Source organism: Lipophrys pholis (assembly GCF_963383615.2).
Source record: "Lipophrys pholis genome assembly, chromosome: 11".
Taxonomy (NCBI): domain Eukaryota; kingdom Metazoa; phylum Chordata; class Actinopteri; order Blenniiformes; family Blenniidae; genus Lipophrys; species Lipophrys pholis.
Genome location: NC_137631.1, coordinates 12341274 through 12357396, shown reverse-complemented (window position 1 = coordinate 12357396; position 16123 = coordinate 12341274). Strand labels below are relative to the sequence as shown.

General features: G+C 40.8%; 1 protein-coding gene across 1 annotated transcript; it reads right to left on the bottom strand.

The window, feature by feature from the left end:
* Positions 1-6180: 6180 nt before the first annotated feature.
* On the bottom strand, positions 6181-16107 carry hbp1 (HMG-box transcription factor 1). The gene is made up of 11 exons (XM_080474904.1): positions 16069-16107; positions 14630-14798; positions 14354-14531; positions 13826-13946; positions 13575-13689; positions 13032-13150; positions 12399-12555; positions 12036-12180; positions 10226-10504; positions 7719-7860; positions 6181-7625 (listed from the first exon to the last, which is right to left on the bottom strand). Exons 2-11 carry the CDS (start codon positions 14700-14702, stop codon positions 7608-7610), a joined length of 1347 nt encoding a protein of 448 aa, XP_080331030.1. The 5' UTR covers positions 14703-14798; positions 16069-16107; the 3' UTR covers positions 6181-7607.
* Between the last annotated feature and the right edge of the window lie 16 nt (positions 16108-16123).

Sequence of the window (16123 nt, the reverse complement as noted above, 5' to 3'; positions counted from 1 at the left end):
CTACTCAAATGGACTACATTGACATTAACAAACAAGGAAACTGCTAAACTTTGAGCGTTAATGTTGATTGGTTTGACAGAGAGAGGTTCATTTTTACCTTTTTCCTTTTTTTTATATCATGCGACGTCTGCTGTTTCTTCTGTTTTCAGCGTGACTTTATTCAATCCAGTTCTCTGCTCGCCCGAACCCTGTGGACTGAGGAAATGGAGTGATTTTCTTCCTTTTCACATTGTTCACACACCATCCAATTAGAGCTCCGAAACACGAGGGAAGGAGCAATAGGCAGGCAGCGATGTGGGCAGTATAAAAGGACAAAAGAAGAACGCTGGTTGTGACAGGCAGCCGAAAGAAAGGAGAAGACAAAAGAGGAGCGGAATATTGTGTCTTTGATTACCTTCATACTTTCCTGCGTGTAGAAATCACTAAATGCTCTGCGAACCTGAATTTAGATATCATTTGAATCACAGCTGGTTCTCTCTGTCAGTTTGATGGTAATCAAGAATAATATCAGAACCCCAATGAAGCACCCTGGCTAGACACCACTGTGACACTCGCTGTATTCTGACACAACCAGCATTTCTGCAGCAGTTTGAGCTACAGTGGCTCATCTGTTATGTTGATTGGACCACAAATTCTCCTCACGTTCATCTATGATCTTGCCACCGGAGTCACCTTGGACCACTTCTCATAGCTCTTGACCGCTGAAAACCCCAGAACATCTATCATTTCTCATCATATTCATCTTCAAAGGTCTACTTTGAGTCCATTGTGAGGCTGCTAAAATTGTTTAAAGGGTTGAACTTTTGTCCTGAAGTCAAGATAAAAATATTTTCTTTAGCTTTTACCACTAAAAGACAAAGGCCATACAAATCAGACTATCAATCCAAGTGCTATCTTTCTGGTGTGGCTCTCGGCAAAACTTGTCCTTAAACACATTTTAAACAAATTCTCCAACTTCTACTGCCATCCACCCATACATAATCCATCGATCCATCCTGCCATACATAATCCATCGATCCATCCTGCCATACATAATCCATCAATCCATCCTTCCATACATAATCCATCAATCCATACATACATACGTCATCCGTCAATTCATACATCCATACATAATCCATACATCCATAGTACTTTAGGAAGATTAATACTGACAACACAATAAAAGTAAATACAAAAAAAAGATAAAAAAAAAAAAAAGTAATTTAAAAGGTTATCTCAGAGTAATTATAAAAGATTGAGAAGACTTTTAAAAAGGGAAAATATTTAAATGAATAATCCCAGGTGAAACTGATCTTAAAAAATCAAAACAAATACGGTAGATGAAAAGAAATGTTGGGTTTGGTATGGGAGAGGACTCATAACACCGGAAACTGCGGTTGGTGGAACAAAAGCTCATCTTTATTTTAAAACGGTGAAACCAAAAATCCAAAACACTAAAATAAAGTCCACAAGATGACCGTATAACAAAAAATTTAAAAGATTGTCTTTTTCCAGCTCTGAAAACATGAAGAACACTGACGGCCATGGGAACATCAGTCACCACACAGGAAAACATACGGACCAACAACCAGAGCACACAGACGACCTCCAATATAAACCAAAGCTACCAGGTGAAGACGATCACACAGTCAGGCACGAGGTGAAACACATCGGGGCGGCAATCAAACACAAGGAGGGGAAGTCAAGAAAACTGAAGCCACGTTTACACGTAGCGGGTATTTGAAAAGAACGGTGATAATTCTCTGCGTTTGGGCCGCACAGTGAACCATGAGAGAAAAGAACAAATGTGTAATTAAACCACATAGAACTTCAATTCAAACATGCATGGTGAAGAGGATATAGGCAAAGTGCAAATGAAGTCACAAAACATAAAGATTCAAAAAGAAAAATGTAAGTAAAAGGAATAAATAACTTCCAAATCAATTCAAAGCCGAGTACGATGTGTGTTTTAAACTTTCTATTTAGCCGATTGCAGATACATGCAGTGTCTCTAAGTCTGAAGACTAACAGGAAATTCTCCAGATATAAAATATAAACTGGAGGTGATATACAGAATCTACATTATATAACTTGTATATACAATCAGGGAGCAATGACAAGTTTAAACTCATAAAGGAAAGAAAGCCAGATGGACGTAAACCTGCATCCTTTTTTAATTCACAGGGTCATCAGAGTCACATTAATCTTTTCATGATGTCCGTCTCTGCTTGTGGGTCTGATCGACAGCGTCACACTGCATCAGGGATTGGAGACTATTACTGGAGTTATTACCAGCACTCCACAGTGATCGCCTTTTTAAATGAGCCCATTCCTGCTGCAGCACGAGGCCTGAAAGAGAAAGTAACTCGGACTAAACCAATTCATAATTTATCGATCTCCGTTTTCAAGGAGTCAGTATTTATGAGTTGGTTATATTTTTCTCGTTGTGACCTGCCACTAACATCCTGACATCCTGCATCGACAGCGCTGTCCTAAATTGAAGTCCACCTCGGAGAGCAGTGATTTGGTTATGAGAGGTGCCGGCCCCTCCCACACAGCTGTGTTGGGAAGCACAAACACTCTTAAATCACTGAATAACTGAGTTTCTGCTCCACTGATGGACAAAGTGACAAGGTTACTCTTTAAAGGCAGACCATAAAGGCATGCTGACAGATAGTTTTTTTTTAGCCTCAATGTCAAGCTGTCCATCATTTTTGTGGAAGAGTGGACAGAATTATGACTCCTGTGGTGTCATTTAGATGAAGCCCTGCCTTCATTACCTCTGAAGCAATATTATTCTATGTCTCCACGATGGCTGAAGACATCATGTTTGCAAGTCATCTATGTGCAAATTCCCCTGAATGTAATATCTCACAAAATATCCCTCTGAGGATAAACCCTCCAGTCACGGAGCTTTAACATCATTGTGCTGGTCAAATAGTGATTTTCAGTTGAATACTTCCAAATGGTTTTGACATGATGTTGACCACAGCTGTTGGGACACATAATGGAGACAAAAAGAGGAAAAAATACAGGGAATAAAATGCAATCATCTATTTACATGATTTTCAATTTTCAATTTAGATAAAAAAATGTTTAAATTAAAGCTGGTTGAAAGCTGCAAGTGTCTTCAGAAACGTCCAGTGTAACAGTTTAAACCCGGGGCTGCAGGAATAACCTGAAAGAGGACATATCAACTTGTTTCATGAACATGGTTCTTCATTCTTGGGCACCAAAGGCGTTTCAAATCTATTTTGCGGGGATGAAGGGCATATAAAGCTATGAGTACCAACACTCAGGGAGTGAAATTACTAGTATGTGAGATTAGGAAACACAAAGAAAAACATCGGAGAAAACAAAGGTTTTACAAAAGCGTTTAAAATTGAAAACACTTTCACATTTCCAAGGGTTTCAGATGTGGAACTGTGAAAATTATGAACAGGAGCTCCCTCAAAGGTATCAGTGCAAAGAAGGGGGATGATGTGGACTGTTTGGCACAGAAGCATCTCGAAAGGAGCCCCGTGCAGCTTTATTTCACATATATATCCACCGTGTCACTGCTGACAACCCAGTGAACCTGCAGAGACCTGCAGCTCCCCAGATGTCAGCAGAAAATGAACCGCCAGTGACGGCCAAGAAGGAAAGTGAAGTTCACTTAATTCCATTTTTGATCAGCACTTTTGTCCTTTCTGCCACCAAACGCTTAAAGAAGATTAGAGATGAGCGGAAAAATTGGGTGTTTGTAGGTGATTGCCACTTCAGTGACATTAAAATATACACGTGCACAGGTAATTCTGACACAGTCACAGTCATCATGCATGAGGAATTGCCATTCAGACATGAGCGTCAGACACAAAGAGACACTGAGAGTCTGCTGCTCACTGAATGACTAAAGCTAATTGTGCCTAATTAGACAGCCTTGATTAAGGTGCAGTTTCTGATTTAGGAGGAACTCGCAGAGATGATCCACGCCTCGGTTTCTTATCATTCATAATTGTTCATTTTAGTATTCATTACTGGATTCTGCCCGTCAAGTGGCCTAAGGCATAAATTTAACCACCGTTTTAAAATAAAAATACACTCACTGACCTTAAATGGAAAACAGTGTGAGTTTTTATGTCCTCTAGTGTTGACACATCCAGGTAATGATTTGATACTTTTATACTGTTTATGCCCATTTCCTTTTGACATAAAGCTTCTTCTTCTTCTTTTTTTTTTATTTTAATAACTAGTTCCTTTACGAGATAAAACTGTCACAAAGCTGCTGTCTCTCTCTGTCCCGCTCCCGGCTGTTACTGTCAGCATTAGCATCAGCATTCGCCTGCCTCAAACGAACCAGAGATGTATTTGCAGCTCCCGAATAAACATTTGTTTACTTCATTATGACGTGTCTGCTGCTGGCTACATGCTAATAGTTCTTTCAGCTCTGATCTTGTTGCTGCTCCTCATCACCCTTCATATGTTTGATTCCAGACAAAGTGTTATTCAGAGTTCTGCATAACTGCTGAAAACTGTGTTCTTCACAGAAGTGCAAGCAGCTGATAACATTTGACTTAAGACGTAACCACCGTGTGACTTCCAACCAAATTCAGCTGAACTTCATTTGTAAATCAGTAGCTTGACCGGAGTTCTGCAACCTTTATTAACCTTTATTGTGTAATTTACCAACAAATAAAATTGGTCTGAAAGTGTACAACATGCTAATGATATGATATGAGAAAAAAAAGGTATTCTTTATATTTAAGTTATATTTTAGGTATAATTTAATTTTCTTTCTTTTTTTGTTTCTGGGATTTTTGCCGCTTTAGAAAATTTTATGCATCTTGACTGTTTTATATCTATTCACAGCCACTGAGGGCAGTTTTACCTATATTAGCATTTTAAAGAAATTGTGACTGTTTTTGGGGGATTTTGCCATTTTAACTGTTTATGCACACAAAAGCAAAATGTTTACTTACATAGAATGTTCTGGAGGATTCAGGGAGCCACTACAGAGGGGCTGAAGAGCCACGTGTGGCTCCAAAACAGCCGGTTGGCAGGCCCCTGAACGAGATCCACATCGTGCCGACAGAGACGATCAAAAGTCATGGAGAAGCTAATTTTCCAAGTAACAAAGGGTGGTGTAGCCTCAGGGCATGATAGTCGTGAGTTAGAGTAGTATAGAAGATGTACAGTTGCACAAAGTTATAAAGTTATTTTTGTTTAAGTAACTAGTAAAGTAATCCTCTACTCCAATAAGTCTGTAGAAATTGTACCAGTGTGGCGATTTGCTGTATAAGTTGCCACTACAGCGTGAAGACAGTCACTGCTGAGGTTGGCTTGTGTCCTCACAGGAAAGTTCATAAACACTACCGTTTTCTTCCTCCTATGGCAGTGACATATTGTTTTAATTTTCAAAACGGCGACAAGATTTGAGAAACGCTTCTTATTTACCAACACAATTACAGTTCTCTCGTGCGCCTCCATTTAAACTTACAAAGGTTTAACTTGCCTTTATCTGCGCAACAGAGCCTGCCTGTCTTTGAGGGCCTTGATAGGAATCTGCTATAATTACATTACTTCAGGGTGTTTGTCATTTATTCATGATGCATTTAAAGCAAGGATTCTCACACCTTGCAGAGCTTGGGGATTTTCAGGTTAAAAAATTATTTGAGTTATTATCCTATGTTCCCAACTTGCACTGAGGAGAAAGGATGTGAAAAAAAAAAATTTGTATTTGCCTGAAACATGTAGATTTCACATAATGTGTATTATCACTTCTCTCACATTGAACCTCACAATCAGAGGATGTTTCACAAAAAGATGATTATGTCATGGGAGAGACAGCGCGTTCACCTGATTACCTGATGATGGAGCAACAGCGCCCTCTGCTGTGGGTTATATACACACCGCGTTCAGGGCTTAAAGCAGATGGTCTATGGAGCGATCTGAGGTCGGGGGAGGAAATTGATTTCTTTAAAATAAAGATGAGACATATTCTTGTTTTCATCAGGAATTTGCATGTTTTTCCTTTGCACGTGTGGGTTTTGTCTCGGTTGCCTTGTTTTCCTCCCACAGTCCAAAAACATGCATGTAAGCCTAATAGAGGACTTTAAACTGCCTGTAGGCGAGAATGTGAGTATTTGTATGTGACCCGTCCAAGATGAATTTGCTCCCACCCAACATGGTAAAAAATCAGGTGGACGGATCGACTCCTTCAAGCTTAAAACAGATTTACAACCTTTTATTAGAATAAAACCGGATGCAAGTTCATTTGACCACTGTTATTGTTGTATAAAAACATCATCTCGAGAGGAAGATGTTCGGTTCCAGTGGGTATACGATTCAATTAAAATCTATTACTGTTGTCCTCATTCCGCCTAAGAGTAATTCTGCTTCAGTGCAATCAATACTCCCGAGGCTTTGTCAGAATACGGACATGATGGGGTTTGATGTGACAGACTGGGAGGGACACACTCCAACTACGTTTTCACGTGGTAACATCAAGCTTTACTCAGTGGACATTAAGATCAGAGTTTATTGACTTCTTCTAAAAGCTTTCAAAAAAAATCTTCCTGATTTACCTCATTATTCAAGGACTTCTTCATTATTCAAAGCAAGGGACACGCAAAAACACGTCGACCTGTAATCAGACCGTTTACAGTTTGGAACAAAAACACTTGGATAAGATGCAAGTTTAAAAAATTATTTATAATATGATACAAGGATATTTTGTGCAAGAGGTTTTGTTGGGGCTGTGAAACCTGTACATGACGAACAAAAGGACATAAAATTCATTAGCGACCTGAAGGTGAAGCATGGCGGCTGAGCCATGATTGTGTCAAATGTCTAAAACTGTCAGGGTACAAGCTGTATGATACAAATGCTTTTCCAACAGTATACAACGGCTGTATAGGATTAGATTACATATTTATATAAAGTGCAGAAGAAACAAACACTTACAGTGAAGGCCTGAAGTGTTTTGTGACTTGAGTGTAAACCCACCACCACATTGCTGGAAGCCTTCCCGTCATATGGCCGGGCGGTCGGGTAAAAACAACCTACAGATTTGGCGGGGCAGTTATCACACACTGTTGGCCATAGCTCAGCGGCAGAATATATTTTGTAATACAAAATGTATGAAAGCGTTACCAATCTGTGCAATAAAACTGAGTCTTACAAATATCGACATGAACAGTTGTGAAAGAGGTATTCAAAATCCCCCTTTTTACAGCTATAAATACACGTGTTTGCTGCCTCCTTCTACATTGAAGTGTAGCACCACGGGTTTGTTGTTGTTTTTTTTTTGTTTGTTTTTTGTTTCCCCACCACTAAATAAGAAATAACCTGAAATAATAGAGAAGATGAAATCTCTCTTCTCGCATCAAGGGAGTAAGACATCTTTGATGTTAAAGATATAAGAAAATATATGCACTGTTAGTGACTAGATTACATGTTTTTGTATATACTCCATAATTCTGGTTTGTCACTTCAATGTTGCAAGATTATAAAAAGCGAGTGAGTTTGAGCATCACAGTCGAGTCTTGAAAACGCAGGAGAGCAAAGAGGCATCAAGCGGTCCATCACACTGTGTCCGTCACCTCTCCATGCCAAAACACCAGCAGCAGTGGATTCTGGGAGATTATCTAGGTCTGCTGGGAACCCTGCGGGAAGACGACAGCAGAAGAATTGGCACCTTTGAAACCAAAAGGCCGACGCATAGTCAGCACCCGATGCCAGAGTCGTTCTCTCCTTACTGAGTTGGTTCTTTTGCGTTTCCAGCAGTCTGGATTGAGTCTTTTCTGCTCCTCGGCGAGAGCCTTGGCCTCCATCGTGTACATCCTCCTCTCCTCATTCTTCATCTTCTTCCACTTGTCCCCCAGGATGACACTAATGGCTCTGCAGCAGAAAGGTCACAGACGGCGCAAAACTTAGTTTGTCAGATTTGAGAGAACTCGTATTTGTTTTCCTTCTATTTCATGTTTTTTTTTTTTCCCCCAAAGATCATGAATCCCCTGTGGATTTATCAAATGCAAATATTTCTTAAGACTCAGTACCTGAAAGAGGAAGTAACTAAACATAACAGCGTATAGAACATGAACATGCATGATAATCAAATCAAATAATTCTGATTCACTTGGTGAAGTCAACAAAATATAACACTATCCAGCCTCCTTTTCAGGGTCAGGATTATACCAATCCCATCGGAATACGGGCGAAGGCAGAGCACAACCTGGATAATTCCTTTTTCGGAGGAACTGACGGCATTCAAAGTTAGAAATTTAAACAACACAAGCAAAAGTAAAGAATTAACCTCCGACTTTTCCGATTCTTGAAAGAGACAAAAACAATTGTAATACAACTTATTGACGGCCAATAACGGTTTTGGAACTGGTGACCCACCAGTGTAGACGTTTCTTCTCTACTAATAGAAGTGCAGAATTAAAAGCGTGACCTAAAGTGTCTGCATTGACCTTTTCTTTTTCCTCAGCTGGTTCCTTCATCCTTGCCCTTGAGGCTCCAGACGTTCATCAGAAATTCTCTTTGTGAAACTACAAAGCCTCCCATACCTTGTCATGGACTTTACGTGAGCCGCCCAGAGCCCGAGCCACTCGGTTACCGCCAACATAAAGAGAGTAATTCTCTCAACCTCAAACAGTCATTCTGTATTATAGTAATCTGCAGATTTTCAATATTTTAACATGCTCATGGAAAATGAGGGAAACAGTTAAGTGTGATGAAAAAGAAAAATCTCATCCTGGTGAAATATATTTTGACTCTTTTCATTTTCCCTTTTGGTCAAAGCAAACTGTCAGAACTCATTAAAGAAAAGTCGCTGAAATTCGCTGGTATGAGACGGATCGGCACAGTTGCTCCACAAAGTTATGGTCTTTCGCAAATCAGTAATGACAATATGCGGTTACTGAATTTCAACGAAAGTCTGATAAAATTACCATCATATTCTGACCACGGTGTAAGAAATATAAAAGTGAATCTGACCTTCAAATAGAGACAATAGTAACTTTTAAACTCACACACACACAGAATAAACACCTTCACAACATTCTAACCAGATTTCAGTTAAGACGAGATGAAGAGTTGAGAACGATGACAAGCGGCGTCAGGATGATGATTTAGAGAAAAACCTAGACAGTTTGCGATGTGTGTGCGTGAGTTACTTTGAGTTAGAGTTTGATGAATGAGAGCTATGTCGGTACATGTCTGACTACTACATAAACCAGCCTCTTGAGTTTAAAGAGCGGCTACAAGTGCAGTGTCACACCTTAATGGCAAAGTGTGAATGAGGCTCAAAAGTAAAGCGGAGGATTGTTTGCTGTTACCACCGTTTGCCTCCTAATGGCACCAGTTGTTTCCCCTGGTACGTTACACTGCATCTGCCTTCTCATGTATTCTCAGGCTGACTCTGTGATATCAAAACTCTCTGCGCGTTCATGCTTTATTCACCGAAAGTACTTCTGTATGAATTGGGGGCCCCATTGAGACGTAGTAACAACAGCGATATTACAATGTGTTTGGACCTTTGGTCTGCATGTGAAAGAAGCCGACGAAAACGATCCTATCTGAAAACTCTTGCCAAAGTGGAGGTTTGGATAAAACTCCTGTCTTTACGTTCACATGCAGACAAGAGAAGATGGAGTTAAACGTCACAGTATGAGACAGATGCGTCATCAGAATCGTGCGTGTGCGACCTGTGTTTACACTTTAGCAGATGCTGGATGCAGTGTTTGTTTTCACGTCTGTGCACACGTTTTTGAATTGTTTCCATGTACAATCACAAATGCTTTATTGTGTGGAGGAGCAAAAGCTTTAAGCTTATAGGTTTGGAACGCATACATGGACACTTTTGAGAGCAAATGAACCCCTCCTTGCCTAAGATGTTGCGTCCGACTGCAAACTAAACCGTTTTCCTCCCGCGTTTGAAATTGTGAAATCAGAATGACGTCAATTGCTCATAAAAGCCGAGCTGCAACTTTTCATAAATTACTGCAAGTCAGACAAGAGTATGAATGCGGCCAATTAAGTTGTTGACTACAAACAAAAATATCCTTCCATATATAATTTGCAAAAACAGCCTAACTTTATATGTACAGGAAGTTCCAGTCATCTGCATTATAGCTATGACATCACAACCTTTTTCAAGGCCAAATATGAGTAAGTGTTTAGCAATTGCCTAAAGTGGTGACGCCATACAAATAATACAAAAAACACATGATGGTGACATTAAGTGAACTGGTTTTCACACCTGTTGTCCTTCCCAGGATACATCTGCGTGTACTCCACTCTGTACTTCTTGGCGAAGAGCATGAAGGCATTCATTGGCCGCTTGCATTTTGTAGGCGTGGCACCACTGGCTGTCCCTGAGTTGTGACTCCGGTTGGATTTGCTACTGGAGGATTGTGGGGAGCTGGCGCGCTCCCAGTCCGGACTGACGGCGCCCCCACTGGACAGGGAGGCCCTGCGCTGACGAGCCATGCTGCTCAGAACGTACACTGCTGAGGAGTCCAGCGGAGTGAAGTCGTAGCTACAGGGTGAAACAAGAAAGGAGAAGCACGCATTCACAGGATGTTAACGTTGTACGCCTTTAATCTGCCACACTCTCACTGTGACTTGTTGGTGTGCAACAACTTTTTTTTTTTTTTTTTTACTAAAAGTGTCCCTTTGACACTTGCTGCACAACAGCCCACAGTTTCTTTTCTGTTTGCAGCCAAATCTATCTCACTTATCCAACTTCTGCAGATGTAAGAACTGGAGACATACAGAATAGAGAATGAATTCACAATAAAAATGGTTTTCTATTTGCCGGGGGAAAGTGCAGTTTCATTTCGCTCTGCAAACCTGCAAATAGTTACAATTTCAAAAAAAGTTTCTAAACTGGTTTCACTCACCTTGAACAGGCGTCGCCCCCAGACCCCAACACCCTCACCCTATGTTCTATGAGGAGTGTGTGTGTGTTTGAATGAGAGAAAGCAAGTTTGGAGTTTTTCTCTCCAAACCTTCCAAAGCAAACATAACCCTAAATCAAAAAAGCTGTTAAGCAGGTTAGCCCTTTCAGTCATCTCACTTCTCTACTCTTCCCTCGCTCACCCCGAGGGAGTAGAAGGAGGTAGAGTGCACAAGCCCGGTCCGGCGGAGGAAGGTTCAAGCCCAAACAGGCGTCTCTCATTGACTCTACCTCCTTCACGCTATCGCCGATGTTGGTATGTGTAAGAAGCGTTGTGTCTATCTCTTTATGGCTCTTTGGACTTCTTACAGTAAATTCCCTCACTCGAAAAAATTATTAAAGGCAATGAACACAAATATTATAGTAATCGGCTGGCCCACTACCCTCAACCTAAGCTTAACCCTAACGTGAACTTCCAACCCTTATCCATAAGTCCTAACCTTAACTTAACTTAACCTCTCTCTCTCTCTCGCTCTCTCTCTCTCCCTCCCTCCCTCCCTCCCTCCCTCGCTCGCTCCGGCATTGACTGGATTTATGTCTGTTTGCTTGTTGCTCAATCTCTATCGTCTCTTTTTTTATCCCCTAACTCCAATCACAACAGCAAAAATTCTCCAACTGTGTTAAATGGGAGTTTTTTCTTTCCACTGTCACCTATTCCCGCTCAAGTGGAATTGTTGCCTTTTCTCTCTATAAAAGTGCCTTGCAGATGACTCTGTTGCATTTGGCCCTATATAAATCAAATAGAATTCAATTAAATTTACTGCATGCATAAAAAAATAGACAATGAAAGAGAAAATGTACGTCAGTGATAGATTGGCGCAACTTCATAATGTCATTTCTGTGTGAAAACAGCTGGCACCCTGTGTTAATATCAACATTAACCTCAGAAAGAAGCGGATTAGAAACTCACAAACACTAAAACGCTCATGACCTTTTCTCCACAGAGGAAACAGGATTTCACCTACAAACTCAACACTCAAACGAAAAGTTGAAACGTGGCGTTTACAGATGGTCAGCATAGAAAATGTAATTCTTCCCACAGATGGTCCCAAATGTTGCTGCTCGTCTGATTGGTGACTCAAGCAAGATCACAGTCATAGTGAAAGTGTACCTTCTGAAAGTGTCAAAGACGACAGAGTCATCGCAGTTAATGGCATCAGGGTGGTTTGGTGGCAGACACAAATCTCCCAGCTGCATCTCATAGCACGGGATCCCATGGTGCACCACAGTAAGGCTCGGGTAAAAAGAAGACCACCCTGAAAAATAAAAGCAATTTGCATTTTTAAACATTATTTTGTGAGTGAAAGCTTCTGTTCCAAGGTACTGGTTTCACGTGTTGCTATAAAAAGTTATGATGTCATCTTGCTTCCCTCTCTAGCCGAGCGTCACTTCACGGACAACACACATATTCCTAAAGTCAATACAGAGAGGTGTATTAGTATATTCTCCTGCAACAAACCAGAGGTGTTTTTACCTTTATTTTTGACAAAAAATGGGTGATCAAGTCGGCATTCAGCTGTTAGAAGGCCTTGATCAGGTGAGCCTGGGTCAAAAGTCAGTTTGAGAACGGCCTGGCTGAAAGATATCGTCTCTTCGTGGTTTACCAACTTCAGTCCATCAGAACCATATCTCTGTAAATGAAGGGAAAGGTCAATGACAGCTCTGTCCTACCAGCAAAATGGGTAATATTATGTCATTACCAGGTGAGTACATTTTTGTAGAATCAAATTCCTGACAGAACACTACGTCTCTATGAGGTTACTTCAAATGATGCAAAGAAATGATTTGATTTTTGCACTTTTACTGTGAAACATGTCTGCCACCTTGTGGCCTTTCTGAGGCATTGTAATGGAGACCATTCAAATAATTATAGATTATTCAAGGACAAGGTGAGTGGTGCCTTCAGGTACCTGGTAGCCCACAGGGGCCATGTGAGTTGTCCACAAGACACGTCTGAAAATAGTGGACTTTACAAACAACGTGATTCGAAACATCTGTATCAGCTGACCCTTTTGTTATATATATGGACTTGAAGTAGTTTCTCTGTTACAAACAGGTTGACAACTCCTGTGTTATGATGTACCAACGTCACTATTGCTTATCTTACCTTCATCGAGGGTGAAGACGGCATCATGTTTTCATCGTCTGAGTCGTCGTCTGAATCACCGAGTTCGTCGGCTTCCTGCCACTCCACATTAGGACCTCGATGGAAGCGCAGGCGTGTTCCTGAATATCAGCACAACAATGTCCCATTAGAAATAATCAGATGTGATTCCTGAATTACTTCTGTTTGAACAGCAGAGATGAGGATTTCTTCAGCAACATTTTTAATCAGGCTTCTTATAGTGGAGCAAAAGTGTAAGCAAAGGTTCAGCTTGTGCTCCTGCTAAATATTTTCTTAATTAAATGTTTGCTTGGACGACGGTGTTAGAAAAACAATTGTGTTTAAAAATGGCAGACGAACAAATATTAATGGCATGTGTTTAGCTGCTAACTGAAAAGTCACTGAATGTGTTGTTAAAACTGGTTTCCAATGTAAGAACATGTAAATTATAGTCATTCTTTTTATGTATTCCTCAGATGTGTCTTAAAATTAATCAGTGTGGTTGTGTGAGTGCTTGTACATGAGCACCGGTACATTTGTAGTGACCTTTTAGGAAGCAATGCCAGGCTGTGGATGGCCAGGAGTGAGACCAGGCCATGTCTTCATCGTCTGAAAATGATGAGGACATTGAAAAAACTCCAGACTCCGACTCGCTACTTGCCTGTCGAAAAAAACAAACATAACACCATGAAACTGGTCTCAGGTTGCAAGTGATACAACATTTACCAGGGAACTGTCCCAGTGCAAACAGGAATGGATGATTCTTAGATTTTGTGAGGCTGAAAGTGAGAGGTTACCCTGACACGCCTACGCTCCCTGAGGTGGCCTCTGGACGGGTTGGGCGCGCTGCTGGCTAATGGGGGCCGGGCGTAGGAATGTAAACTATTACTGTTGCCAAAGATGTGAACTGGAGACGATCTGAAAATAACGACAAGGTTATAAATATGAGCCTTTTTTCATTGATATATCAAATGCAGTGACGGTGGTGACAAATCTTTTATACATGAACATTAACAGATGAGTCATACTGTACATTCTGATGGTGACATGCTAACCTTCGTAACATTTCAAAACCAGGTCACAGTGAAACAGGGTTTTTGCAGATCCCTGCACACATTGATGCAAATTGCAAGGACTGCCTAATTCCCGGAACTATTTCACAACACACATTTAAGTCGTGCTCCTAACTTGTCAGTCCAGCTTTGTGAAATACCCCCCAGGTACTGTTGTGTACAGAACCGATCACTGTCACATTTTCTTCAAGCATACCTTAACATGTCTGTGTTTTTGAGCTGGAGTTAGAATCAGTACGCGTTACTACGAACCTTTTATGTGGGGCATCCTTCAGCAGGGGGCTTTGAGGACTGGTGGCAATCTTGGCTAACTCGGCGAGCCAGTTGGTGCTTGGAGAGCAGCTGAGCTCCTGGTGAGACACAGCTCCAATCTGAAATAACCCCGAAGACCTCTGGTCCTCTTCCACCTCCTGCAGCTCGGGCATGTCATCTACGGAGAGGTTGCCATGATATTCACGTCACATTATGTGACAACATACAACTTACTTAGCAGTAGGTTGGAAAGTTTTACGGTTTGAAATAAATTACCATAATCCATGTGGCACCCAGGTGAAGAAGGCAGGTCCTCGTTACACTTGAGTGGATCAAAGGACTCGTCCATTCTCACACTGCCCTTCTGTTTCCTCTTCTTGTTTTGCGTTTAGACAGGCTACAGTTCACCTTACTCAACTCCCATTATCCCACTGTGAAAGATCAACTGGATTCAGGAAAAATGAGAAGATAAAATTAGACATTTCACAATCATTTCACTGTATGTTGTTCTGTGTAGAATTTTGCTTGTAACAAATAGAAGTGTTGACTTAGGAAAAAAAAATTATTATATAATTCATCTAAATGAATAGATTAAGAAGTCTCTGTTACTGCAAATAAAATTCAAAAATAACCACATATATTGAGACGGCCGCAATAGAAATCTGCCCAGGCCAAGTAAAGACGGAATGTAGTGATTGATCGCCATGTATAGGATCAATATCATGTAAAAACTGGACAGCCTTCAGGTGATCCTTTGTCCCTTAATCCACACAGCAAACCTCTGGGAGCAGTCACGTGACAGGCTGCGTGGAGGCCTTGTTTATAAACCTGAAAGCGTTCAGCGCATGCGCACCAGAGCTCATTCATTCATAACTGCGCAGAGATAGTGACAAATAACAAAAAAAGGTCCTGAAAAGTGCAACACAGACGCTCAAAAACACAAACATTTAGAAGATAAGCACGAATATCAATGACAAGGCAAGATGCATCGATGCTTAAAGGGACTTTTTGTCGTTTTATGTCGACGGAATCAGTAGAAAACAACCTTGTACTGAATTAACGCGTTCAATAAAGCAGATTATGACAAAAATAACGACGATGTTGACAACGGATCGTAAGTACTTTGCAAACGAGTGAGTTGGTAAACACGAGCACTATAAAAGCATGTAACCAATAAATCGTACAAATTATTCTGTGCTCAATTAAAAAAAAATCAAAGATCTGAAACGCAGGAGTGTTATTTTCATATTGATCTGAATCATAAATAGTGTCGTCAATTAAAAACTAGAAGCTGTCGAGTCAAACACTGTAAACAAAAGAATGTCAACAAGTTGAGGCATGACGCAACCTCTCGGCTCTTTTCAAAATGAATGACAAGAAAACCTTTGGAAGCTCTTCAACGACATTTTAACCACATCCACTGCAGCTTTTCACCGAATAGACGACTTGTTTAAATGCAGAAAGCAGCTGACGGGAGGGTTTGTTATCACTAAAACAACAAGCGTTAGAGCGTCAAGGGGTTGAAAAAAAAAAAAAAAAAAAAAAAAAACCTTAGTCGATCTCAATCTGACTGTCGACGTCAAATTAACGCGTGACAACCTCGCTAGAACCTCGATTTAGTTTTGCGAAGACGCAGATCACACAACAGTGGACCTGAAACTGAGGATGAAGCATTAATTTCTTCGGGGGGAAAAAGTAGTGAACTTCCCACTTACCAAAGCTGTCGCCATCAAGAAACTCTGTGGCATTCAGTCGAGGGGCGGAGGCGAA